We start from the raw sequence: 27,834 nt of genomic DNA on the forward strand, positions 1-27,834 counted from the left end.
TATTCTATTCTATTCTATTCTTATTTTATCTATTCTATTCTATTATCTATTCTGTCCTATTCTATTCCATTTCTATTCTATTCTATTCTGTTCTATTCTATTCTATTCTATTCTATTCTATTCTATTCTATTCTATTCTATATTTCTATTCTATTCTATATTTCTATTCTATTCTATTCTATATTCTGTATTTCTATTCTATTCTATTCTATATTCTGTATTTTTATTCTATTCTATTCTATTCTATTCTATTCTATTCCATATTTTCTATTCTATTCTATTTTATTCTATTCTATTTTTCTATTCTATTCTATTCTATATTCTGTATTTCTATTCTATTCTATTCTATTCTATTCTATATTTCTATTCTATTCTATTCTATATTCTATATTCTGTATTTCTATTCTATTCTATTCTATATTCTGTATTTTTATTCTATTCTATTCTATTCTATTCCATATTTTCTATTCTATTCTATTCTATTCTATTCTATTCTATTCTATTCTATTCTATTCTATTCTATTCTATTCTAGTCTAGTCTAGTCTAGTCTAGTCTAGTCTAGTCTATTCTAGTCTAGTCTAGTCTAGTCTATTCTTAATTCTGTTCTGTTCTGTTCTTAATTCTATTCTATTCTATTCTATTCTATTCTATTCTATTCTATTCTATTCTATTCCATTCTATTCAATGAGGACCAGTGATACAGCTGCAGGAACGGCTATTGGCCAATGGCCAAACAATCAGCTTCAGGCCAATCCTCTTATACCCCTTCCCATCCTAAAACCGCAGAGAGACGCTCAGCGGCTTTGCCCTTCCTGCTGAGCCTCTGCTGATCATCACTTCCCACATACCTGTGTAGATCGGAACCCGCGCCCATCGGCTCTTTTCCATTCCATTTCTCGCAGTTCCGGTCGGGGCCTTCTCGATACGTTTGAAACGGGCGAGCTTAGCGAACTCATACCGAGCAAAGTCCCGTCCGTCGCAGCTCAGATTACAAAGAGCTCCTTCGGATGGTCCGACCCAGCACGGCGCAGGCTTCGGTCCCGTCCCTTTTCCCACGAGGCCCAATTTCGTTCGCTTGGTTCCTAAACCTGGCCTAGAAAACTCTTGCCCCCCCCACCCCCGCAAAAAAAAATATTGGGCCTCAGCTTGGTGTCGAACCCGATTGACCACCAAACGCAAGGGGTGAAACAAAAAAAAAAGACTTTTTTTATTTCGGCACCCAAGATATAAAGGGGCCCTGGCTTTGACCGCTTCCAAGGCCCTGATCAGAGTTTTGCGGCAGCGGCTTTTATAGTCTTAAGGTGAGTCCCGTAAACCCTTTTGCCCCACTCCCACCCCAATTAATACATGCATAACACGGTGGCTCAGTGGGTTAGGACGCTGAGCTTGTCAATCAGAAGGTCGGCCGTTTGGCGGGTCGAATCCCGAGTGCCGCGTAGCAGAGTGGAGCGCCTGTTACTCGTCCCAGCTTCTGCCAACCTAGCAGTTCGAAAGCACGTAAAAAATGCAAGTAGAAAAATAGGGACCACTCCGGTGGGAAGGTAAGAGCGTTCCGTGCACCTTTGGCGTCCAGTCATGCCGGCCACATGACCACGGAGACGTCCTCGGACAAACGCTGGCTCTTCGGCTTTGAAACGGAGATGAGCACCGGCCCCTAGAGTCGGAAACGACTAGCACGCGTGTGCGGGGGAACCTTTACCTTTACCTTGACATATATAAGATTGATCGGTGACTTGGATTGCAGCCCCGAAGCTTTCACGCTCACTATGCAAGATAGCTTAAATGTCACGCCGTTGCAGAATCAAGAGACTCAGACCCCGGAATCAAAAGAAGTTTTGCTTTATTTGGCGCGCAAAAGGTTCAGAGCCAAAAGCAATGTCAATGTCTGAACACGTTTTCAGGGACCAGCAAGTACACGTATATAGTCTCCAAAAGTAGCAAAACACGGAAATGTAACCTTATGAGCTCTGATTGGTTACATGAATTCTAAGCCCCCTTCTAGCTCATTTCTAGCCCCCCGCTTTGCGATGCTAAATTATAGCTAAATATCGCGCAACCCTGTCTCTGGCAAAGGTCACCGGTGTCTTGCTCAGTGTCTAACTTTCCGGCCTTCCATTTGTGGTTTAGCTACAAGCAGTGCTTTTTTTGTAAAAGAAAAAGGTGCCGGAACTCGAACATATTGTACAACCCGCCTTGCCTACCCTACAATGTTCCATCCAAAAAAAGGTGCCGGCACTCCGTTCTGAGCGTTCTGTGAGAAAAAAAGCCCTGGCTACAAGCGAGACATAGGTAGTTAGCTGTAACTGAACTTTGTGCTGGCCTACGAGGGGTGACCGACAGCTGAACTTGTGGTTTGGCAATTCTCCATTTCCTTGGTCTTCTTCTAACTAATACGCGCATTTTCTTCATGCCTCGCTTTTCTGTCCTACCTCATTTTTATGACGTGCAGTGTTTTGATGTCTTCTTTGTGTCTTTCTTTACGGCCTGCCTCAACGCCCCCTGTTGCTCACCTCAGGGCACGGTTTATCTTGCAAAAAGCTTCTCGTTTCCTGTGCCAGCTACCTGGTTTGGGGCTTTCTTGCGAGCGAGATATTCACCTCCCCGAGGTCCTGGCTAAGTGGTTTCCGACAGGTATGTCTGCCTCGCTTCGTTGGCCCCGCAGCCCCCTCCCCTTCCCACCGCAGCCCCCCCCCCTCACAGTGCGATCAGGTATGTCAACGGTTAGCAAGCTCGTAGCTAGTAAGCGGAAAGAAAAAGTTGCTTCATTGTTCAGGAATAAACGTTTCTCTCCGAATTCGTCTTCCTGAAGACAGAAGGAGGTTCGGTGTACTTTTAGATTACCTTTTAGTGCCCAAACTGCGACCCCAAATCCACTTATGTATCATCGGGGTGCCGGCTAGGCGGGGCCAATCTTGTGGGCGGGGCCCATCGGGCGGGCGGGGCTGCAGTGGGAACGGCAGACCGGCCGGGACTGAAAAGTTCAAGCAGTTAAAGTCCAACTTTGCGAGAACTTTTTTTTTTCCCCACGAGAAGTTGAAATTGATTGATCGATTGAAGCTTTTTTTTTTCCCCTTTGCACACGGCGGCGGAGGCCTAAAGCGAAAAGGTTTTATAAAAGCCAGCTGAAGGCCTAGGACTGGGACGACGGCGCGCGTGCCCACCGAGAGGGCCCTGAGCGCCACCTGTGACACCCGTGCCATAGCTTCGCCACCGCGGCTTTAGAACCTGGGACAATTTCCACCCACGGCTAGAAAAACGAGTCAGAGAGAAAGGAATGTAACATGAAATACGTATTAGTAAGAAGATTCTGGTTGTTTTAGAGCTGGCTGTTACGCCTTTTGTAGATATGTTCTAAAGAGGGACGTTTCTCCGATGTCCACCTGCTCATTAGACACAGGCGTCTTCCTGCCCTCTACAGGATCTACATGCTGGTGGCCAACTTCTGGAGACTCTCAACCAGTCTTCTCATTTCCTTCAAGAACTGGGTCCTTTCCTGGGGGCCAGACTTCAGCGCCGTTTCTCCTGACAAGAGGCCCAAGTCCGGGTCTTTCGGCACGGAGAGCGGGACGGGTTTCAGAGCGATTGCCCGCAGATTCTCGAGACACTTATAGCATTGGTCCAGGGTGGTTTTGATGTTGAGTTTCATCCCCTGGAAATTCCGGTTAAGGTTGTCTTCCAGAGTCTTCTCCTTGGCCTTGGCCTCGTAATAATTGGTCTTCAACACTTCGTGGACCTTCTTCTCTCTGACGGTTCTGGTACTCAAATAGGAATTCTGGAACTGGTGGCTCTCTGGTGAACACCTCCGAGGGCACACGGTACAGTATCCGTCGCTATGCATAACGTCACATTGATACACCTCTGCGGGGCTACAAAGCTTACAATTATGATGACAAATTGTAGAACACGGCACACAGTACATAACGTGGATATATATTCTTTCACTCACCGACTTCTCGACTTCGAACTCAAAGTTTTGACTGGCTACTATATTGTTCTTGCATTGCTGCAGGGCCTCCTCCATCTTGCTCAGCTCCTCCGCGTCCAGCAGACTGGCGCGGAGTGCAGTCTGGAGCCCTTGCAGAGCGATGTCGAGCGTCTGATGTTCCTTGAGGACCTCCATGGTCAAGGCTAAACTTTTCCTTTCCAGCAGCTTTAACGAGTCAAAGAAATCCTTCATGCTCTCGGTGCTCATTTTCCAGAACATTTCAGCAGCCGCATTACGGCTTCCTCCATTTTTTCGGTGAGCGAAGAGGGCGGAATGGTTGAATCTGAAATGCAGAGGGGTTCCCGACTCGTCCCGAGCACACGGCAGGTCAGCCTCCTTGACGGCCTCCAGGACAGGCGGGGTCCCCCCATCTGAAAAGGTGATCAGGAGTTGGACGTTATCCTTCACCTCTTTTCCCAACGTGGAGAGCATGGAATCAAAGACGCATTTCTGAGTTGAATGGGTAACGAAGGCCTGGGCCACCAAGCCGATGGCATCCACGTGCCCGATGCCCCCTGGGGTGGAGAACAACTCCAAAAGCTGCTTCTCCACCCGTTTGTCTTGCTCTGCGTCTCTTCTTCCTACAAATCCTGGCGTGTCGATCATTGTGAGAGAATAGGGAATTTGGAAACCCTTCCGATGGGGCACCACGTAGGCTGCGACTTCAGACGTCCTGCTTCCAGCTTCGCTTCCCGGAGTGGTTTCATGAACGAGTTTGAATCGGAAATTATCTCCCCACTGGACACCCAGGATATAATTGATCATCCCGTTGATCAGGGTGGTTTTCCCACACCCTGTTGCTCCCATCACCAGAATCACTTTGTTGGGCACTTCCAAGTTCTCCTCTCCAAGCTGGTACAGGAGACAGGGTGTATCTAAGGGGACTTTCACCAGAGGAAGGGCGAACACTAATGGCTGTCCGTCCTCCACCAGGGAGCTTTCCTGAAGGAACTGGCGGGCTATGTTGTCTGCATCTTCTTCCTCCACTGACGTGGAGACCTCCACCTCCTCGCTGAGGACACCCAGAGCTCCATTATCACACACGGCAGACACCCGTATTCTATACGTCGTCTGGGGCTTCAGACCTTCGACGGGGTAAAACTCTGTTTTTCTCCCAGTCCTTTTTTCAGCCCAGCGGTCGTTCCCATCTCCAGCCTCCACCGTTCTGTACTCCACCTTGTACTCCTTGACCACAACTCCCGAGGCAACGACGCTGGGACTCATCCAGGCCACAGAGATGACAGAAGATGCCGTGGTGACCGTTCTTAATTTCTCAGGAGGGCTGGTGGGAAGGGTCTTTATGGGCGGGCTCAGGTCACTGGATTTACTAAGGCCCAGCTTGCAACCAGCAGCGTACTTGAACTGGTACTCTGTGTCTGGAAGAAGATCTTTCAGCAGGAACATCTCCCCGGCGTCCTCTGTCCTCACGGTCTTCCAGTCCTCTTCCCCTGCAATCTTGTACTCTACCAGATAGCTGGAGATTGTAGCCCTCCCGTATTCAGCCGGCTGAAACCTCAGCTGAATGCTGTCGTGTCTCAGTTCGCCGATCAGGAAAGGGAGAGGTTTTGAGGGCAACTCAAAGTTCTTGCTGACCAGCTCTCCGTCTTCATAAAGGTATATTGAGGCTCCTGGGGTGTCCACATCTGGGAGTGAGGCCACGACAAAGCGGACCTTCTCATTCGATCGATTGACACTGAAAAAGTCTTGGATGGATTTGGCAGCTTGGCGAGCATTTCGGGTCCACCCCTTGTTCTCAAACCAGGCCACGTCTTCGTCCTGCCCAGGACTGGACCTTGTGGACTTAGCTGATTCTTCCAAGAATTGCTCCTGAAGCCAGTCCTGTAAGTTCAACAGAAATGGCTCCTTCTTATACAAAGAGGTGAAAATAAAGGCGACCACGTATACATTCTGGGGGTTTAGCACTATCTCCTCCAGCTTGGTCTGAGATGAGATAACTTGCATGTCACTTAGAATCGTCAGGTAAGATTTGACAAAGTTCATTTCCCTTTTCTTGGTGACCAGAAATTCAGAGAGCTTTTGACTGTTGAAGGGCGACTGGTTGACGGACATCAAGATGTCCACCAGGGTCGCTTCCTCCTGCCCTCCACCCCGGATGGAAGGCAACGTTCTGGCCAGCTGTTTCTGGAAAATCTGCCTGTGTTGCTTGCAGAGGTCCTTGAACTGCTTGATCTTCCTCTGGATCTCAGGGAAGGTGTCACAAATGGGATTCTTGGCTAGATCGTTGCTTTGCATCCGGAGTTCGTTGAGGTCCTCCAAGATCTTTTCAGCATCAAAGATCAACGCTAGGCTGATCTCACGGACCATCTTAGCTGCTCTGGTGTCCAGTTTGGTCAGTGGGTAGAGCCAGACCCTCATAGGCACAGCCTTCTCCCCATGTTCCCCTAACAATTTTGGTAGGGTTTCGTAAACGTCCATGGCATCTTGGAAAGAGACTGGATTTTTCTCCAGAGAAAAGTCTCCGTGGAACTTGCAGCTGAACTTCAGAGCATTCTCTTTCTCCTCCTCATTTAGTCTGACCTCTGCTTCTCCCGTGATTGATATCAGCTTTTTGATTGTAAGCTGGAGACCTCCTTGAATATTTTTTACCGTCTCGTTTGTGGAAACTTCTCGGTCAAACACGAAGAAGGCCTGGGCTCCGTAGAGGATGGCAGTGACCACGTGGGTGGCCGTGCCATGCTCAAAGACCGCTGGGTAGGAGACATTCTGGATTCCGAGATGGCTCATGGTCAGCTGTTCGTATCTGGTGGTGGTTTTGTACTGAACGGTGACTCTGGCCTGTTGCTTGGACTTCTTGGTGTCGTGAAGATACTTGGCTGAGCCTCCCACTTCAACCAGCCCTGACAGGAAACTGGCCTTGATGGATGCTGAGATGTCCAGGGCGGAGGCCTTGTCGTCAATGGTATCGGACGCAATGATTTCCGATTCGGTCTTGGGCTGAGGCTTGATGGTCAGGTCCTTCTGGAGAGAGCTGTAGTCCCAAAGGGTGACGCCTGCACGGAAGAGATGAAAACAAAGATCTGAATTGAACACTGTCTTCCAGTGATAGAGGAGCACCAGAGAGGTGGGACAATGGAGTCATAATTTCCCCTGGAGGGCTCCCGCATCAGGAGTTCGGAGTTTTGCTCCCCTTCCCCTGGGAGAAATCGGCAACAGCACAACTTGAACATTACATCACTTCAGGCCTCTGGGATCACAGAACTCCTCTTATTAGCCATTTTCCGAATCATTTCCCTGACTTTGGTTTAGGAACCTACCCGGTGATTGGTAGTCAAGGCCAGCCCTGCTGTGTGCCCGGCCAAGGGATGGATACGCCTTCCCAGGTAGAATATCCTACTTAGCTAGCTGCTACCAGCAGGCCATGTGCCCAGGAGCTCCACTCTGTCACTGGGCTGAGCCTGTGCCTCTATGGCAGTGCCCGTCTCCTTCCCTTCCTCCCTCCCTCCCTCCCAAGACCCATCAGCCTCTCCTACAGCTCCTACCGGGGATGAGGGCATCCTTGCGGCAGTCGTACAGCATCCCCAGCTGGAAGGGGCGGCCCAGGGCTGGGGTCTCGATGGCATCGTCCGTCTGGGCCATGCTCGGCTCCCGCGGGTCGCTGACTCGGCTGCTGTCCTGCAAGAGAGAGGAACCATCCGTAGGAGGCCACGACTGGCTGGTGTCTCTAATGAGCGAGTTGTGCTGGGGTCACTTCATACCCCCTTCCCGAAGCCCCGTCCCCAGGTTTGTCCTCCTCCCCCATATCCAACCTCAGAAAGCCGTTTCATGAAAGGGTCATTGGGTACACTGGCAAAAGACCCCCCGTGTAAAGGCTTTGGGGAAGGGGATTCCCATCAGGGAATTGCGCCGCCGGTGTCCAAATGTGCTGGAATTCATTGTTGGGATGCACTTTTGTGCAACAACTGCTGTAGTATTCAACCAGTAGGTGGCAGTGTTTAAAAGTTTGGATCGATAGTATACAGTATACTCTATGGCTATGTTCTTTTGTTCTGTTACACTTAAAAGTATTGAGCAGTAAAGCACATGGTGACTGTGCTTGTCAGATCCCCAAAGCCTTATTGTTTTCCTTGCATATATACTCTTGTGGTTTTGCTTTGGGGTCTGCCATTCTGCTGGGAGGGGGAGGGGGGAAATGTTTGCTTTCACTTCGGATAACTTTCGCTTTCTACTTTTCCTCTCCTGCCTCTGCCCGCTTCAGAAAGGAAAGTGTCTCCCTTATCAGGGAGACGGTTTCAGAGAAATGAAACTGGAGAAGACCTCGGGATGCACACCAACTGTGTCAGTTACCTGCACATCGTTACCACCTGTGGATTGGCTGGATTTCAAATGATTGGCTGGATTTCAAATGAACATTATGATTTTGGTGGGAGGAGGAATATTGCTAGTTTAAGCGGGATTTTCCCCAGATCTTGCCTTGACTTCCCTTTTGAGACAAGGCCTGTTTCAAGAGTTCTGCTTTCTTGGGTGGTTAGCTGAGGTGGGTCCTTGTTGTGAGTGTTCCTTGTTGGATCTGTGGTGGGAGATGCAAACAGAATTTCTGAGAAAATGGAGTCAGAGACGCCGACACAAACTTGTGGTTTTATATCAATAAATACATTCAGAGTAAACAAGAGAGGCAAACAAGAGCATCGTCAGGTAAATCCACACGGGAGGAACTTCATGAGGTGGAATTCGGAGAGCATACAGCAGGGGTCCCAACATTTTGGACACCAGGGACCGGTTTTGCGGAAGACAATTTCCCCATGGACAGGGGGAGGATGGTTTCACACACTGCCTAGATCCCACATACGCACAGATGAAGCTTTGCTCGCTTGCACGGACCAGTTCTTAACAGGTCGTGGACCGGTAGCAGTCTAGACCCGGTGGTTGTATACCCTTGGCATACAGAGCACACAGGGCAAAAAGGCAGGAAACACGCAAAATGCCCCCTTTTCATCCAAGGCAACCAATCCCAGCTCCGATTGCCTCTCTTGAATCAATCAGCTGTCATTGTGTGTTGTTACTCTTTACCGGTGCTTTTTTTTGTAAAAAAAAAAAAAAGGTGCTGGAACTCACACATGTCGTATAACCAGCCTTGCCTACCCTACAAGGTTCCATCCAAAAAAGGTTCCGGAACTCTGTTCTGAGCCTTCTATGAGAAAAAAAGCCCTGCTCTTTACGTAATCCTCACTGTTCCAGGTATACATTTAAAAATCTTGACAATTCCTTCATTGTGTGTCTCTCACAGACCCCCCCCCAAATATGGCAGGCAGCTGAAGGTCCACAGAGCCAGCGCAACCAAGACTCCCCAAGGGCACGGGTCGGCAACCCACGGCTCTGGAGCCGCATGCGGCTCTTTGAGCCGTCTCCTGCGGCTCCCAGCCGCCCGGTGCGCGCGCACCTCTTCGAATGGGCAGTGGTGCGCGCGCACCTGTCCAAATGGAGAGTGGCACCGCCCGTTTGGAGAGGTGCACGCGCACCTCTCCGAATGGGCGGAGGTGCGCGCGCACCTCCCCAAACCTTTGGAGAGGTGCGCGTGCACCTCCACGCGAACGGGCAGTGGCGCCGCTCTTTGAGAAAGCTGCCGCGGCATGTTTGCAGGCTGCCGAAAGTGGCAGCTCTGCAGACGGGCTGCGGCAGCTTTCCCAAGAAGCGGCACCGCTGCCCATTCCGAGAGGTGTGCGCGTACCTCTCCGAACGACCGTAGGTGCGCGCGCACCTCCCCAAACCTTTGGAAAGGTGCGCGCGTACCTCCGTGCGAACGGGCAGCGGCGCCGCTCTTTGAGAAAGCTGCCGCGGCCCGTCTGCAAAGCTGCCGAAAGTGGCAGCTTTGCAGACGAGCCGTCGCCGTCGCGCAACCAGGAACCGGTTCCATCACACATAAAAAAATGGCAACCGCGCGCATCCGCGCATGTGCAAGAAAAAACCATTTTGTGCATGCACAAAACTTTTTTGCGCATGCGCGTGCATGGACGCACGCACGCGGCTCCCACTTTTTTTTATGTGTGATGGAAACGGTTCCCAGTGGCTCTTTTCCTTTTTCAGGTTGCCGACCCCTGCCCAAGGGGAAGGCTGTGGACACAGGCCACACTTCACACACTGAACGTGGTCCAGTTTCTGGGTGAGTAGAGTGGCCGATCTGGGTCTGGCTGAGCGAGGGCCTGTCTGCACACAGCCGTGGGGCAGGGTCAGCGTTCACGGCGCCGGCGCTGCTGAAGCCTTCTTGGGGGTTCCCAAAGGGAGGGGCCCCTTCTCCTTTAGAATGCGGGAAGTCTTCAACTTATGGCCCACAACTGTCGCTAAGTGAGAGAATCGTTAAGCGAGCCTTGCCCCGTTTTAGGACCTTCTTTGCCAGAGTCGTGAAAGGAATCACTGCAGGTCTTAAATTAGTCGCACGGTTCTGAAGCGAATCGGGTTCGCCTCAGTTGACTCTGCTTGTCGGAAGCTCTCCAAAGGGGATCCCCGTGACTCCGGGACACTTTGCGACCGTCGTAAAGACGCGTCGGTTGTCAAGCCTCCGAATGCAAATCAGGCGACCGCAGGGGGACTAAGCGGTCCTCAGTCACTTTTTGGTCCTTCATGTTGTAACTTCAAATGGTCGTTAACTGAGAACTCCCAGTACTATTACTTTAACAGTATCCTTGTCGTTACTCCTTTAGGTCAGCGGTCCTCAACTTGGACAGGCTGGACAGGGTGCGTGCATGATGGGTCACTTGTCTGAGTCCAGCCCCCCCTCCCCCCCTCAAACAGGGGACCCTGACAGAATCACAAGAGGAACGGAGTTGGAAGGGACCCCGAAGGTCATCTAGCCCAACCCCCTGCTCGAGCAGCAGACCCTATAGCTTTCAGCGTAAGAGCATAACAGAGTTGGAAGGGAGCCTGGAGGTCTTCTAGCCCACCCCTGCTCAAGCGGGAGACCCTGACAGAATCACAGAGTTGGATGGGACCTCGGAGGTCATCTAGTCCAGCCCTCTGCTCGAGCAGCAGATCCTATAGCTTTCAGAATAAGAGCATAAAAGCGTTGGAAGGGACTTTGGAGGTCATCTAGTCCAGTTACCTGCTCAAGCAGGAGACCCTGACAGAATGACAGAGCTGGAAGGGACCTTGGAGGTCATCTAGTCCAGCCCCCTGCTCAAGCAGGAGACCCTTGCAGAATAACAGAGTTGGAAGGGTCCTTGAAGGTCTTCTGGTCCAACCCGGCACTCAAGCAGGAGACCGTTACAGAATCACAGAGCTGGAAGGGACCTCGGAGGTCATCTAGTCTAACTCGGCACTCAAGCAGGAGACCGTTACAGAATCACAGAGCTGGAAGGGACCTTGGAGGTCATCTAGTCCAGCCCCCTGCTCAAGCAGGAGACCCTGACAGAATGACAGAGCTGGAAGGGACCTCGGAGGTCATCTAGTCCAGCCCCCTGTTCAAGCAGGAGACCCTGACAGAATGACAGAGCTGGAAGGGACCTCGGAGGTCATCTAGTCCAGCCCCCTGCTCAAGCAGGAGGCCCTGACAGAACGACAGAGCTGGAAGGGACCTTGGAGGTCATCTAGTCCAGCCCCCTGCTCAAGCAGGAGACCCTTGCAGAATAACAGAGTTGGAAGGATCCTTGAAGGTCTTCTGGTCCAACCCGGCACTCAAGCAGGAGACCGTTACAGAATCACAGAGCTGGAAGGGGCCTCGGAGGTCATCTAGTCCAGCCCCCTGCTCAAGCAGGAGACCCTAGGGCCTTCCAGACAAGTGACTGTCCTGTCTCTTCTCAAAACCCTCCAGGGTTGGAGCACCCACAACGTCTGGTGGCGAGCAGTTCCCCTGGCTGATTGTCCTCACTCTTAGGAACTTCTCCTGAATTCCACGTTGCTTCTCTCCTTGATCAGATTCCATCCGTTGCTTCTTCTCCTGCCTTCCGGGGCTTTGGAGAATAGGTAGACCCCTTCTTCTCCTTTGGGGCATTCCCCCCCCCAAATACTGGAATGCTGCTATCATACCCCCCTCCCCAGTCCTCCTTTTCTTTTGACTAACCGAAGCCAATCCCTGAAGCCAATCCCTGCCAACTCGGGGGTCTTGGCCCTTTGGAGAGGGGGTGTGTGTCTCTCACCCAGTTGAAGGGATCAGCAATTTCCCCGTCCCAGTTGACCGGTGGATCCTCTGCTCTCCGCGGCTGCTTCTCTGCCGGATCTCCCCGTCCTTCTAATTGGCAGGCGGAGATTTCCCTGGGAGGAGAGTCCGGAGATTGCGCAACCCTTGAAAGCGGCCAACAAAAGGCCATTTCGGCTTCCTTCCTTTAAAAAGGCTTCCTGGGGGACAAAAAAAAAACACCGGGGGTGGGTGGGGAAATACTGGCTCCCCCCCCCCCCTTTAAGGTCTGCTTGCTTCAATTGTGCTCCAACTTGGGGTCCTGGGGGGGGGGGAATAGAATAGAATAGAATAGAATAGAATGGAATGGAATGGAATGGAATGGAATGGAATGGAATGGAATGGAATGGAATAGAATAGAATAGAATAGAATAGAATAGAATAGAATAGAATAGAATAGAAAATATGGAATGGAATAGAATTAGAAAATATGGCATGGGATGGAATAGAATAGAATAGAATAGAATAGAATAGAATAGAATAGAATAGAATAGAATAGAATGGAATGGAATGGAATGGAATGGAATGGAATGGAATGGAATGGAATGGAATGGAATGGAATGGAATGGAATAGAATAGAATAGAATAGAATAGAATGGAATAGAATGGAATAGAATGGAATAGAATAGAATTAGAAAATATGGCATGGGATGGAATAGAATAGAATAGAATAGAATAGAATAGAATAGAATGGAATAGAATTGAATTAGAAAATATGGCATGGGATGGAATAGAATAGAATAGAATAGAATAGAATAGAATGGAATGGAATGGAATGGAATGGAATGGAATAGAATAGAATAGAATAGAATAGAATAGAATAGAATAGAATAGAATAGAATAGAATAGAATAGAATTAGAAAATATGGCATGGGATGGAATAGAATAGAATAGAATAGAATAGAATAGAATAGAATAGAATAGAATAGAATAGAATGGAATAGAATAGAATTAGAAAATATGGCATGGGATGGAATAGAATAGAATAGAATAGAATAGAATAGAATAGAATAGAATAGAATGGAATGGAATGGAATGGAATGGAATGGAATGGAATGGAATGGAATAGAATAGAATAGAAAAGAATAGAATAGAATAGAAAAGAATAGAATAGAATATGAAAGATAGGATAGAATATAGGATAGGATAGGTTAGGATATGTTATAGGATAGGATAGGATATAGGATAGGATAGAATATAAGATAGGATATAGGGTATGTTAGGAGAGGAGAGGATAGGATATAGAATAGGATAGGTTAGGATAGGTTATAGGATAGGATAGGATAGGATAGGTTATAGGATAGGATAGGATAGGTTATAGGTTAGGATAGGTTATAGGATATGATAGGTTAGGATAGGTTATAGGATAGGATAGGATAGGATAGGTTATAGGATAGGATAGGATAGGTTATAGGATAGGATAGGTTATAGGATATGATAGGTTAGGATAGGTTATAGGATAGGATAGGTTAGGATAGGTTATAGGTTAGGATAGGTTATAGAATAGGATAGGATAGGATAGGTTATAGGTTAGAATAGGTTATAGGATAGGTTAGGATAGGTGATAGGATAGGATAGGATAGGATAGGATAGGTTATAGGATAGGATAGGATAGGTTATAGGATAGGATAGGATAGGATAGGATAGGTTAGGTTAGGTTATAGGATAGGATAGGATAGGATAGGTTATAGGATAGGATAAGTTAGGAAAGGTTATAGGTTAGGTTATAGGATAGGATAGGATAGGTTATAGGATAGGATAGGATAGGATAGGTTATAGGTTAGGATAGGTTAGGATAGGTTATAGGATAGGATAGGATAGGATAGGTTATAGGTTAGGATAGGTTAGGATAGGTTATAGGATAGGATAGGATAGGTTATAGGATAGGATAGGATAGGTTATAGGATAGGATAGGATAGGTTATAGGATAGGATAGGATAGGATAAGTTATAGGTTAGGATAGGTTATAGGATAGGATAGGATAGGATAGGATAGGATAGGATAGGTTATAGGATAGGATAGGATAGGATAGGATAGGATAGGTTATAGGATAGGATAGGATAGGAGCTGGAACAGACCGGGGAACAGGCTATTCTGGTTGAAGACCACAAATGCTGTTCGAATTCTCACATTTTTGGTGCTCTGCCTGGGGTTTGTGTGTGTGTGTGTTTCTCTCTGTGTGTGTGTCTGTGTGTTTCTTGTGTGTGTTTGCTGACCCCGTCAGTCAAGCCGCCTTCCTTGTGTAACGTCCAGCCCCACTTTCGCTTTCCAGGACCCGCGGAGATTTCTCGGAAAGGCTCCGGCTGAACTGGCAGCTTTCCCTTTCCCTTCCGACTTTCGCTTTCGGAGCTCCCCGCACGGGAGGGGGAAGGGCGGCTGCTCCGGCCCACCTGGGAGGAAGCCAATTGGGGAGAAACCTCAGGGTCTCTCAGGAGGCGGAGAGGATGCGAGAGGAAAGACCTCGCTCGATCAGAATGGAGCTGGAAGGGCCCTCGGAGGTCCTCTAGTCCAGCCCCCTGCTCGAGCGGGAGACCCTTAGAGAACAAGAGTTGGAAGGGGCCTCCGAGGTCCTCTAATCCAGCCCCCTGCTCGAGCGGGAGACCCTTAGAGAATAACAGAGTTGGAAGGGGCCTCCGAGGTCCTCTAATCCAGCCCCCTGCTCGAGTGGGAGACCCTTAGAGAATAACAGAGTTGGAAAGGACCCCGGAGGTCATCTAGTCCAGCCCCCTGCTCGAGCGGGAGACCCTTACAGAATAACACAGTTGGAAGGGCCCTCGGAGGTCATCTAGTCCAGCCCCCTGCTCGAGCGGGAGACCCTTACAGAATAACAGAGTTGGAAGGGACCTCAGAGGTCCTCTAGTCCAGCCCTCTGCTCGAGCGGGAGAACCTTACAGAATAACACGAGTTGGAAGGGACCTCGGAGGTCCTCTAGTCCAGCCCTCTGCTCGAGCGGGAGACCCTTGACCATTTCAGACAACTGGCTGTCCCGTCTCTTAATAATAATAATTTGATTTCTATACCGCCCTTTTCCCGAAGGACTCAGGGCGGTGAACAGGGTTGGAGCACCCGAAACTTCTGGTGGCAAGCTGTTCCGCTGGTCGTTCTCACTCCTTAGGAAGCGTGAAGGCCCCTGCCCTTTTAGAGGTGCTTCTCCTCCAGGGCTGGCTGGGGCATGCTGGGAGTTGAAGTCCACAAGTCCCACAGTTGCCGGCTTTGGACACCCCGCTATAGAACAACGAGGAACCGAGAGAGGCATTTGCTCTCCTCTGCCGTGTGGAAGGAAGAGAAGAACGGATGGAGAGACCTGCCTCCTTCGGCTTCCTTCCTTCTCTCCTTCTGTTCTTGTCTTCCTTCCTTCCTTCCTTCCTCCAACTTTCTTTTGTTGCTTCCTCCCATCCATCCATCCTCCTTCCCTGCCTCCCTCCCTCCCTTGCCTCCCTCGTCTTCCTTCTGCCATCCTTCTTTCCTCCCTTCCCCCATCCCCTTTCCTTCCTTCCTTCTCTCCCTGTCTTCTCTTCCTTCCTTCCCCCATCCATGTTTCTTTCCTTCCCCGTCCAGCTCTATTCTATTCTGTTCTGTTTTTCTTCTGTTCTTTTCAATCTATTCTATTCCATTCCATTCCATTCCATTCCGTATTTTCTATTCTACTCTACTCTGCTCTTCTATTCTGAGTTTTCTTCTTTAATCTTCTCAATTTCATTCTATTTCTATTCTGAATTCTATTCTATTCCATTCCACTCCACTCCATTCGAAATTGTCTTCTGTTGGTCTGTTTCATCAAGGCCAGCTGTAAATGCAAAGTGTTGGCTTCCATAGGTTTAATCCCTTTAGGTAAAGGTTTCCCCACACGTGCGTGCTAGTCGTTTCCGACTGTAGGGGCCGGTGCTCATCTCCGTTTCAAAGCTGAAGAGCCAGCGCTTGTCCGAGGACGTCTCCGTGGTCATGTGGCCGGCATGACTAGACGCCAAAGGCGCACGGAACGCTGTTCCCTTCCCACCGTGGTGGTCCCTATTTTTCTACTTGCATTTTTATGTGCTTTCGAACTGCTAGGTTGGCAGAAGCTGGGACGAGTAACAGGCGCTCGCTCTGCTACGTGGCACTCGGGATTCGACCCGCCAAACTGCCGACCTTCCCGATCGACAAGCTCAGCGTCCTAACCCACTGAGCCACCGCGTCCCCTTTAATCCCTTTAAACAAATGTATAGTTTTACGGCCTTATCTTGAGTCTGTCTATGGCTTTTAGCAAGTTTTCTTTTACTTTCTTTTTTTTCTGTTTACCTACAAACAGGCTAAATTTAAGGTTCTGCTTGAATCCTGTGTTTAGGAGTACAATGAAGGGACTGTGTGTGGGGGGTGCATTCTTACTACACTGTGGAAGGAGAGCTCAGGAGGCAGGGAGGAAGAAGGACCGACCAGCCAGCTGGTAGTAGTGCGTATTAATAAATAGGGATAAATTCATCATACAATTGTCGGTGCAAAGGGAAAGCGATTCAGCAGAGAAACTGCCACCGAAGAAATCAAAACTGGTACACCAGCTGCCTGCAATTAGTGCAGGTTCGCATCCCACCAGGCTCAAGGTTGACTCAGCCTTCCATCCTTCCGAGGTCGGTAAAATGAGGACCCAGATTGTTGGGGGCAATAAGCTGACTTTGTAATAATGCCGCTTGGGGTGTGTGTGTGTGAAAGCCCTAACAAGCAGGCATATACATAGAATGAAGGCTACTGCTAAGCTTGTAAGCCGCCCTGAGTCTTCGGAGAAGGGCGGGATATAAATGTAATAAAAATAAATAAAATAAATAAATAAATGCAAGTAGTAGGAGCCGGTGGGGAGGGGAAAGGGGAGGGGGAGAAGGGAAAACGAAAAGGCCTTGACTTCTTGAGTTCCACTGTTATAGTAGGAAGGAAGCACTAACGTTGAACCTCAACTTTTTACTTTTCCATAATATTACAAAGAAGGGACGTGGTGGGACGCTGAGCTTGTCGATCAGATGGTCGGCTTGGCTGACTTCAGGGGACTCAGAGCTAGCTATGAGAGGGTACCGAGGAAGAAGGGGCAGTCCTGCCATGTTGTGCACATCAAAGAAGCCATTAACCCACACCTGTCTCCGAGTCTCAATCCAAGGAACCCACAGACACAACACTTGGAGCCCAGGAAAACAAAATCGGTCACTACTTCCATTTCTTCCCTATCTATTTGCCAGGAATTGAGAGGGCCGGATGCCACGATCTTGGTTTCCTTAATGTTAAAAATAGGAACGCAGCTTTAAAAAGAAAAAGAAAAAGCCCCAATCACCCAACAGGCAACCAGTAGCCCCCACAGCCTCGCCCAGCAGAAGGCCCAGTTGCAGAATAGGGTGCAGAAGAGGGAGGGGGGAGTTACGTGGCCCGTTGGGGGAGGGAGAACCCACTGCGAGGGGGGGGCACTACGACCCACGGGGGAGGTGGGGGGCGCCTCAACCCCCCCCCCTCCCAAACTCCGTGAAGCTCCCTCCGTTCAGCAGCCGCTTCAGGGAAAGGTCGTCAGGGGGAGCCAGGCCGCGCCCACTTACAGCCGATTGGCTGGAGAGGCCCGGCGCTCCCGCCTGAGGCGATCTGCACTGGCATTGGTGAGGGCCGGCGCTCCCGCCTGAGGCGATCTGCGCCGGGATTGGTCGTTCTGGCTGTGGAGGGGGAGGGGGAGTTTCCCCTTTCTTTTCCCGCCTTTTTTTCCCCCCCTCTTTCCTGCTGGCCGCCCTTTTGCGCTCCGTCCGTTTACCTCAGGATTTCCCTCGTGATTTCCTCCCTAAAATAATCGGGTTTTTTTCCCCCTTTGTGATATTTACCGTGTATTGGACGAACGCTACTTTTTCCTTACGTTCCGTGGGGAGAAAAAAGTCCAGCGTAAACAATGAACTGAAGGAATACCTCACTAAAAATCATCTTTTTGAGGACCGAGCACAAAAGGGCGGCCGGGAGGGGGAAAAAAAAGGCGGGGAAAAAAAAGGGAAACTCTCCCCTCCCTCTTCTGGACCCTGTTCTGCAACTGGGCCTTTACTGGGCGAGGCTGTGGGGCCTAGTGGTTTCCTGTTGGATGATTGGGGCTGTTCGTTCTTTTAAAAAACACACGAAACTATTCCTATTTTGAGGGTAAAGCCCCTTGGAGGCATTCTGGAGTCTGGGAAGGAAGGAAAGAAGAAAGGGAGAGAAGGAAAACGAGAAGAGAGGGAGAGGAGGAAGACAGGGAGGGGAGGAGATGGAGAAAGAAGGATGGATGGGGGAAGGAAGGAAGATGAGGGAGGCAGAGAAGGAAGGATGGATGGATGGAGCAAGGAAGGAAGACAAGGGAGAGAAGGAATGACATGGATGGGAGGAAGCAACAAAAAGTTGGATGAAGGAAGGAAGATGAAGGAGAAGGAGGGAAGCAGGGAAGAAAGATACTTTGGGGAAGGAAGAGGATGGAGAGAAGGAAGGAAAACAAGGGAGGCAAAGAAGGAAGGATTAGGAGGGAGGCAGAGAAGGAAGGAAGGAAATGGATGGGGGAAGGTAGGATGAAGGAGATGGAAGGAAGGAAGGAAAGATGGATGGGGGAAGGAAGACAAGGGGGAGAGAAGGAAGGAAGATGGGTGGGTGGAATCAAAGTTAGATGGAGGAAGGGAGGAAAGAAGACAACGGAAGACAGAAGGAGAGGAGGAAGGAAGACGAGAGAGGCAGAAAAGGAAGTCCCTCCATTCCATTGCCCAGGCTGAGAAGATCAGTGGTGACCTCCATAACATGGTGCCATAGAATTGCAATGGGATAGATGTTATCTTTCGATATCTAAGGAAGCTAACCATCAAACTGCTTCTGGTGTCACTCCAATAATAATCTCAGGTGCCTCCAAAGTTAATGAGATGTTCTCCAACTATTATGTGTTATAGTTTGTTCTGGTGTGCCACAGTTGTCTTGCGAGCTCTCAGCTATTCCCCGCTTAAAGAGCTTTGCCTTAGCATGGCCTGTCTGGATTCTATCAGTCAATCAGAATGGAGTTGGAACCTTGGAGATGATCTAGTCCAACCCCCTAGCACAGGCATGTCAAACTCGCGACGTCACGTAACGTCGTGTGACGTATCGGAACTTTTTCCCATTGCCGAAAATGGGGTGGGCGCGGCTTCTCCGTGACGCTCCAGCCCATGGGCCGGCAGTTTGACACCCCTGCCCTACCATTTCAGACAAGTGGCTGAAGGAACCTTGGAGGTCTTCTAGTCCAACCTCCTACCATTTCAGAGCAGTGGCTGTCCAGTCTCTTTTTAAAGACCTCCAGTGACGAAGCACCTGTAACTTCTGATGGCAAGCTGTTCCACTGGTTAATCCTCACTCATTGTCACGAAGTTTCTCCTTCATTCCAGGCGGTTTCTCTCCTTGATTTGTTTCCCGTCCATTTTTCTTGTCCTGACTTCAGATGCTTTGGAGAATAAGTTGACCCCCTCCTCTTCTTTGTGGCAGCCCCTCAAATACTGGAAGACTGCTATCATGTCCCCCCCACCAGCCTTTCTTTTCTCTAGGCTGGCCATACCCAAATCCTGCAACCGTTCTTCATATTTTGATCTCCAGGCCTTTAATCAACTTAGTTGCTCTTCTCTGCACTTTTTCCAAAGTTTCAAACTCCTTTTTGTAATGTGATCAAAACTAGTTGCCCTATTCCAGATGTGGCCTTACTAAGGCTTTACAAAGCGGTACTAGTCCGTCCTGTGATTCTGATTCTATGCCTCCGTTTATACAACCAAGAGTCGTACTGTATTATTAGCTTTCTTGGCTGCTATGAGAGCCAATCTCGTACAATCTCTGAACTCTGTTCCCATCATAAAATCCATCATCAACCCCGCCTGCGGTTCAAAGGACGGAGAGATCTAGCAGAGAAGCAGCAAAGGAGAGCAGTAGATCCGCCTGCCGCCAGAGATTCCGGACTCCTCCAACCAGGTGAGGACCCCAGAAGCGGTGAGACCTCCGAGTTGGCATTTGCGGTGGCAGCGGAGTGGAGTGGGGCGGGGCGAGGGGAGGGCTGTTCCTGGGTATCTGGTGGAAAGCCGATCAATCCTGGACTGGGCTGCTCCCTGCTTTTACACGAGAGCAAGTGGCCCCTCCTCTGGGAAATGCGAAGGGGGGAATAGGAGAGCCTCAAGGTTAGCAAAGGCCGTTTCCACCGGTCAAAGGATTTAGCAACGGATGTGACGGAAATGCACATGTGTTGTTGGGGGGGGCAGATATTCCAGGAAATTTGGGGAGAGGGGTTGCTCTTTTTCGGGAAGGCTGCTGAATTCTGACCAGACAGCCAAACATGGGGAGAGCTGGAATGGGGAGGGGGGGAGGGAGGGGACACCTTCATCCAAAGCCCCCACACCATTAGGAATCTCAATCCCCCCCAACTCCCCAGGAATTTTTCCAGCGAGATTCCAAGATCTTCCCAGATAAATCAGACTTTGCTCTTTGTGCTGGGGGGGGGGGAATGGAGGATAGGAGGGGCTTATTGCCTGGAGACAAAGAACTTTTGTTCTTGTTCTGGCTTCCCTGAAAACTTGCTGTGGCTTGGCTGATATCCGAAGGTTGGAGGGCTCCTTCCAGCAGGGAGGGAGGAAGGAGGAAAAAGGCAGGGATGTCTGCATGTGACTTCCTTCTCAATCAGTCAACCAATCAATCAGAGTAGAGCCGGATGGGGCCTTGGAGGTCTTCTAATCCAACCCCCTGCTCGAGCAGGAGACGCTTGCAGAATCATAAAATCGCAAAGTCCAGGCAGAGTCCTCAGTTGACACCATGGGTGTGACCCTAATCCCGGGAAACTCGCTCCTCTCCTCAAAACGCCCGTCTCATCTTTGCTGGAGGAATTGCCAGTTTTGGTTTCTTGACGGCTTCAGCGCATCCACCAGCTAGGCATTGTGACTGCAGCTCCTGCCGCCCTGCTCTGGGCAAGAGAGCCTTCTTCAGCCATCCCAGAAACTGGACTACCATCAGTGGGTGGGGGGAGACTTGAGGCCACACCTGCGTCCCCTCGCAGAGTCATAAGTCAGTCTCGGCCTCCCCCAGATGGTTCCTCTCTCTTTTGCAGGGCACGAGAAGCACCAGCAGCACCCAAGTGCCTAGCATGGCCGTGGCAGAGGATGCCATCGAGATTTCAGCCCTCAGTCGCCCCTTCCAGCTGGGGATGCTGTACGACTGTCGCAAGGATGCCCTCATCCCCGGTAGGAACCAAAGGAGAGGCTGATGGGCGGGCATCCCTGGCAGGAAACCTGGGAGGGAGGGAGGGAGACAGGCACTGCCATCAGTGCGCAGGCTTAGCCCAAGGACACTTAAGAGCTGGCATCCTGAACACAGGGCCTGCTAGTACCAGCTAGATGAGTAGCGTCTTCTGCCTGGAATGTGCATCGAGCCCTTGGCCTAGCATGCAGCAGTGCTGGCCCTGACTACCAAACATGGGGTGGGTTTCCATACCAAACTCCCTGAAATGCTTTGGGAAATGACAAAATCTCTCTCCTCAGTCGAAAGACTTTTTGGGGTTTTGCAGTATTTTGCAAAACAGACAATTTCCTTGGTGATTGCTGGACAGAACAAATAAAGTTATCCTCAGAGAGAAATGATGTGCCCTTGTCCAAGATCTCTGGGGTTTCTCTATCCAGTATCAGATTTATCTCACGATCTTCTCCTGTTCCATGCAGGGGTCACCCTTTGGGACTACAGCTCTCTGCAGAAGGACCTGACCACCAGGCCTCAGCCCAATACAGCAACTATAATCATTGCATCTGACAGTATTGATGACAAGGCCTCTGCCCTGGACATCTCAGCATCGCTCAAAGCCAGTGTCCTGGGGGGGCTGATTGATGTGAGAGGATCAGCCAAATATCTTCATGACACCAAGAAGTCCAAGAAACAAGCCAGAGTCACCGTTCTGTACAAAACCACCACCAGGTATGAACAGCTGACCATGAGTCACCTAGGAATCCAGAATATCTCCTACCCAGCAGTCTTTGAGCATGGCACGGCCACCCACGTGGTCACCGCCATCCTCTTCGGAGCCCAGGCTTTCTTTGTGTTTGACCGAGAAGTTTCTTCAATGGAGATGGTAAAAAATGTAGAAGGAAACCTCCACATTACACTCACCAAAGAAATATCTATCGGAGGACAAGCAGATATGAAGCTAAACGAGAAGGAGAAAGAGAATGCTTTCAAGTTCAGTTGCACGTTTCATGGAGACTTTTCTCTGGAGAAAAATCCAGTGACCTTCCAAGATGCCATGACAATTTACGAGACTCTGCCAAAAATGTTAGGGAAAGATGGGGAGAAGGCTGTGCCTATGAGGGTCTGGCTCTACCCACTGACCAAACTGGACACCAGAGCAGTTAAGATGGTCCGTGAGATCAGCCTAGCGTTGATTTTTGCTACTGAGAATGTCATGGAGGAACTCAATGAAATTGAAATGCAAAGCAACGATCTAGCCAAGAATCCCATTGCTGAGACCTTCCCTGAGATCAAGAGGAAGATCCAGCATTTCAAGAATCTATTAAAGGAACACAAGCAGACTTTCCAGAAACAGCTGGCCAGAATGTTGCCTTCCATCCGGGGTGGAGGGCAGGAGGAAGCGACCCTGGTGGACATCTTGACATCCGTCAACCAGTCGCCCTTCAACAGCCAAAGACTCCGTGAATTTCTGAACACCAAGAAGAGAGAAATTAACTTTGTCAAATCTTACCTGACTATTCTAAATAGTATACAAGTTATCTCATCTCAGAACAAGTTGGAAGAAATAGTTCTCGACCCTGAGAATGGATATGTGGTCTCCTATATATTCACTTCTTTACATGAAGAGGAGCCGTTTCTGTTGAGTTTACGGGTTTGGCTTCAGGAGCAATTCTCAGAAGAATCAGCTAAGTCAACAAGGTCCACTCTAGAGGTCAAGAAAGGCATGGCCTGGTTTGAGGACAAGGAAAGGACCCAATATGCTCGCCAAACTGCCAAAGCCATCAAAGACTTTTTCAGTGTCAATCAATCGAATGAGAATGTCCGCTTTGTTGTAGCCTCACTCCGAGATGTGGACAGACAAGGAGCCTCAATATACCTTTATGAAGATGGAGAGCTGGTCAGCAAGAACTTTGAGTTGCCCTCAAAACCTCTCCCATTCCAGATTAGCGAACTGAGACATGACAGCATTCACCTGAGGTTTCAGCCCGCTGAATACGGTACGGCTACAATCTCCAGCTATCTGGTAGAGTACAAGATTGCAGGGGAAGAGGACTGGAAGACCGTGAGGACAGAGGACGCCGGGGAGACGTTCCTGCTGAAAAATCTGCCTCCAAACACAGAGTACCAGTTCAAGTATGCTTGCTGTTGTAAGCCAGGCCGTAGTAAATCCAGTGACCTGAGCCCACCCATAAAGACCCTTCCCATCAGCCCTCCTGAGAAATTAAGAAAGGTCACAGCAGCATCTTCTGTCATCACTGTCACCTGGATGAGTCCTGTCATCGTTTCCTCAGGAGTTGTGGTCAAGGAGTACAAGGTGGAGTACAGAACGGTGGAGGCTGGAGTTGGGAATGACCACTGGACTGAAAAAAGGACTGGGAATAAAACAGAGCTTTACCCTATTGAAGGACTGAAGCCCCAGATGGCGTATAGAATACGGGTGTCTGCCGTGTGTGATAATGGAGCTCTGGGTGTCCCCAGCGAGGAGGTGGAGGTCTCTACATCACTGGAGGAAGAAGATGCAGACAACGTAGCCCACCAGTTCCTTCAGGAAAGCTCCCTAGTGGAAGAGAGACAACCACTGGTGTTTGCTCTTCCTCTGGAGAAAGTCCCTTCAGATGCCTCCACCTCCTCTCTCCTGTACCAGCTTGGAAAGGAGAACTTGGAAGTTGCCAAAAAAGTGATCCTGGTGATGGGAGCAACAGGGTGTGGGAAAACCACTCTGATCAACGGGATGATCAATTATATCCTGGGTGTCCAGTGGGAAGGAAATTTCCGATTCAAACTCAATCATGAAACCATCCAGAGAAGTGAAGCTGAAAGCAGGACGTCTGAAGTCACAGCCTATGTGGTGAATCATCGGAAGGGTTTCCAGATCCCCTATTCTCTCACAATAATCGACACTCCGGGATTTGGAGGAACGAGAGACGCAGAGCAAGACAAACTGATTGAGAAGCATCTCCGAGAGCTTTTCTCCACCCCAGGGGGCATCGACCACGTGGATGCCATCTGCTTGGTGGCCCAGGCCTTCCTTGCCCATTCAACTCACATCCAGAAATGCGTCTTTGATTCCATGCTCTCCATGCTGGGAAAAGAGGTGAAGGATAACATCCAACTCCTGATCACCTTTTCAGATGGGGGGACACCACCTGTCCTGGAGGCCCTCAAGGAGGCTGACCTGCCGTGTGCTCAGGATGAATCGGGAACCCCTCTGCACTTCAGATTCAACCATTCTGCTCTCTTTGCTTACCAAGAAAACGGAGGAAGCCGTAATGCTGCTGCTGAAATGTTCTGGAAAATGAGCACCGAGAGCATGAAGAATTTCTTTCAGTCGTTAAAAATGCTGGAGAGGAAAAGTTTAGCCTTGACCATGGAGGTCCTCAAGGAACGTCAGGAGCTGGAAGCTGCTCTTAGAAGACCTCCCTCTCTTAAGGTTGAACCAGTCCAGCCAAAGAGTTTCCAGATCAGGATTGATCCAGTTTCCGTAGGGAAGTCTGCCATCTCCAGGTACCAGGTGGAATATCGGATCTCAGGAGAAGAAAATTGGAAAAGTCTCCATACCGAAGGTCCTCAGGATCAATTCTCCCTGGAAGATGTCCACCTAAATCTTCAGTACCAATTCCGATGCGCTGCAGTGACTCAAGTAGGGCTCGGTCAATGGAGCGAGGCAGTCACTTGCATCTGTCCTACTTGGAGGCCTGAAATGGTGAGGAGGAGGAGGAGAATGGGGAAGAGGAGGAGGAGGGGAGGAAGAGGAGGGAAGGAGGAGGAATTAGAATAGAATAGGCAATTTCTGAATATACTATGACTCACCAGTTTGCTACCTCCAATGGGAGGAGGGCAGGAGGAGGAGGGGAAGAGGTAGTGGAGGAGGACTAGGGGAAGAGAGTGATGATGGAGAGGAGGAGGAGAAAGAGGAGAGGAGGGAGAGGGGAGGGGGGAGAGGATGAGGATGGGAGGAGAGTGAGGGGAGGAAGGGGAGGAGGAAGAGGGGAGGGGGGGAGAAGAGAAGAGCGAGGGGAGGATGGAGGAGAAAGAGAGGAGGGGGAGGGGGAGGAGGAAGAGAAGGAGTAGGAGGAAGGGGGGAAGAGGAGGATGAGGACAAGGGGAGGAGAGTGAGGGGAGGAGGGGGAGGGAGAAGAGTAGGAGAAGGGCGAGGGCAAGAGGAGGGGGAAGGGGTGGAGGAGGAGGGGAGGGGAAGAGGAGATCGAGGGGAGGATGGAGAAGGGGAGGAGAGGGGACAGGGGAGGAGGAGGAGGACAAGGGGAGGAGAGCGAGGGGAGGATGGAGAGGGGAAGAGGAGGTGGGAGAAGGAGGAGGAAATAACGTGTCATCCTACAGTTTGGGGAACCTCCGCCTCTTCTCCCCCGCTTGAAATCTGGGTTACCAGAGACACCCCCAGAATCCCTGCCAACTCCAGAGTCCCCAGCCTTCTTTTCACCCCCTTGCTTTTCTTCCCCACCAGGCTCATCTTCAAGGAGCGGCACAGACAGAATTTGGACAATGTTATGATTGGGGTAAGATTCATTATTTCAATGTCTTGTAAAGATTCTTCTCATTTACCGCCCTCAGAAGGACGGAAGGCTGAGTCAACCTTGAGACGGTCAGGATCGAACTCTTGGCTGTTGACAGAATTAGCCTGCAATGCTGCAATATTAACCACTGCACCAGTATGGCTCACCACAGATTGGAATGGGGTGGGAGAGGATGGGAATCTGCACGGCTGAGCAGCCCATTGCAACAACGCTGGGAGATTCCCGTGAAAACATTCCTGAAGCACTACAGGACAGGGGTGACTCTTTTCCAAGGTGGTCCCCATTTCCAGCCTGCTCAATGACACCCCGACATGTTCTGAGAAATGTCTGGATTCCTTTTTGCAACATTGTCTTCCAAACTCACAGGGGAGGACGCCGAACTCCGGCTGATCCTGGTAGGAAAGTCCGGAAGTGGGAAGAGCGCCACGGGCAACACCATCCTCGGCTGGAGAGAGTTTAAGTCTCTGGGGGGGAAGGCCACCACCATAAGGTGCCAAAGGGGTCAAGGAAGATGGCAGGACAGGAAGATCTCCGTGGTCGACACACCCAACATTTTCGATTCTGAAAACCACAGTGAGATTGTGCAAAATGAGATCAGCGCTTGCGTCGAACTCTCCCAGCCTGGCCCCCACGCCCTGATCTTTGTGACACAAGTGGGACGCTTCACTGCCGAAGATGTGACAGCTGCAAAGCGTGTCTGGGATATCTTTGAGGCCAAATCGGCCAGGCACACAATCGTCCTCTTCACCTGCGTGGAGGATTTGAGAGGGAAATCCCTGCAGGAATACGTCCGAAATTCCAACAACCACAATCTGCGGGAGCTGATCCAGCGGTGTGGGGACCGCTACTGTGGCATCAACAACAAGGCCGCAGGAGCCGAGTGGCAGGCGCAGGTCTCAGAGCTGATGGCGATGGTGCAGAGAGTCGTTTTTGAGAACGGGGGGAGACACTACATCAACAGGCTGTACGAGTTGCCCATGGTACGGGATCAGCGTGTCGTAGAGCGGAATCAAATGGCAGCGTGGAACTGGGCGAGGGCAGTGAGTGCTCTTTCTGGGCATCTGGTGGAGCTGGTCAGTTTACACGAGAACAAGGGGTCCCTCCACTCTGGGTGACCCCAATGGGTGGGTGGTACAGCAGAGACCCTCATGTTAGGACAGGCAATAGGGGAGGGAGAAGGGTGGTTAATGGGTGGAGAGCATGCAATGCCCCTCCGAAAAAAGGGGTCCCTAGCTCTACTTGCCCTTTTTCTCTTCTACGTGTATTCCCCCCCGTCTTTTCCTTCTCCCCCTCCCTCCCTGCCCCTGCCTGGGGGCAGTGGTGGGATTCAAATATGTGAACAACCGGTTCTCTGTGTCAATGCCACTTCCGGAAGTCCATTCTGGGCCTGGGCAACAAAAAATTAACTACCGGTTCTGCCAAAGTGGTGCAAACCGGCTGAATCCCACCACTGGCTGGGGGGTTCCAGAGCAGCTTCTGGGCGATGCCTTGAATGGGGTAGGGGACCAGGGTGCGGTTTCTGGGCATGAACAGGGTGGCAGCTGGCTCCCTGCCCCACTGGACATGCCGAGGCCTCTGGGAGTCGAGACCCCTGTCTGACCCGTGTTTCCTTTCCACTTCCAGGCAGCCCCGGATGAGAAGGCCAAGCCAGGTAAGTGAGGAGGCCGTGTCTGGTGTTTGGGGGGGGGCGCTGAAAAGTAACAAAGTGGATTCCGCAGCTGGAGCCCAAAACATCAGAGGAAACGGGTGCAGGAATTGGCATTTGGCCAGTCTAGAGAAAAGAAGGACTGGGGGGGGGAGGAGATAGTAGGATTCCAGTATTTGTGGGGGGGAGGCTGTGACAAACAGCACTTCTCACTAGCACTGATGATGTTACCTACATTGGGTCCTGAAACGTCTGCAAGGAATCCATCAAGCTCAGAGGACGACCAAGGACCCTGATTCCTCCTCCTCCTCCTCCTCCTCCTCTTCCTCTGCCTCTTCCTCCTCCTCCTCCTCCTCCTCC

At 50.3% G+C, this 27,834-nt stretch overlaps 2 protein-coding genes and 1 long non-coding RNA gene across 3 annotated transcripts in view; 1 reads left to right on the plus strand and 2 right to left on the minus strand.

Annotated features, from left to right (window-relative positions):
• Positions 1 to 3,422: 3,422 nt before the first annotated feature.
• On the minus strand, positions 3,423 to 7,632 carry LOC310650433 (uncharacterized protein; the record flags this gene model as incomplete). The annotated part of the gene is made up of 2 exons (XM_083379970.1): positions 7,487 to 7,632; positions 3,423 to 6,997 (listed from the first exon to the last, which is right to left on the minus strand). The coding sequence occupies exons 1-2, from the start codon at positions 7,581 to 7,583 to the stop codon at positions 3,423 to 3,425; spliced, it is 3,672 nt and encodes a 1,223-aa protein (XP_083236096.1). The 5' UTR covers positions 7,584 to 7,632.
• A 3,277-nt stretch (positions 7,633 to 10,909) lies between these two features.
• LOC310650467 overlaps positions 10,910 to 27,834 on the minus strand; it is a 376,544-nt gene continuing 359,619 nt past the window's right edge. The window contains exon 3 of the long non-coding RNA XR_014494379.1: positions 10,910 to 10,930. This is a non-coding gene — a long non-coding RNA (uncharacterized lncRNA). The remainder of the gene's footprint in view (positions 10,931 to 27,834) is intronic.
• On the plus strand, positions 26,153 to 26,944 carry LOC310650470 (GTPase IMAP family member 2-like; the record flags this gene model as incomplete). The annotated part of the gene is made up of 1 exon (XM_083380020.1): positions 26,153 to 26,944. One exon carries the CDS (start codon positions 26,153 to 26,155, stop codon positions 26,942 to 26,944), a length of 792 nt encoding a protein of 263 aa, XP_083236146.1.

This window comes from Vipera ursinii (assembly GCF_947247035.1).
Source record: "Vipera ursinii genome assembly, contig: SUPER_Z_unloc_1, whole genome shotgun sequence".
NCBI lineage: Eukaryota > Metazoa > Chordata > Lepidosauria > Squamata > Viperidae > Vipera > Vipera ursinii.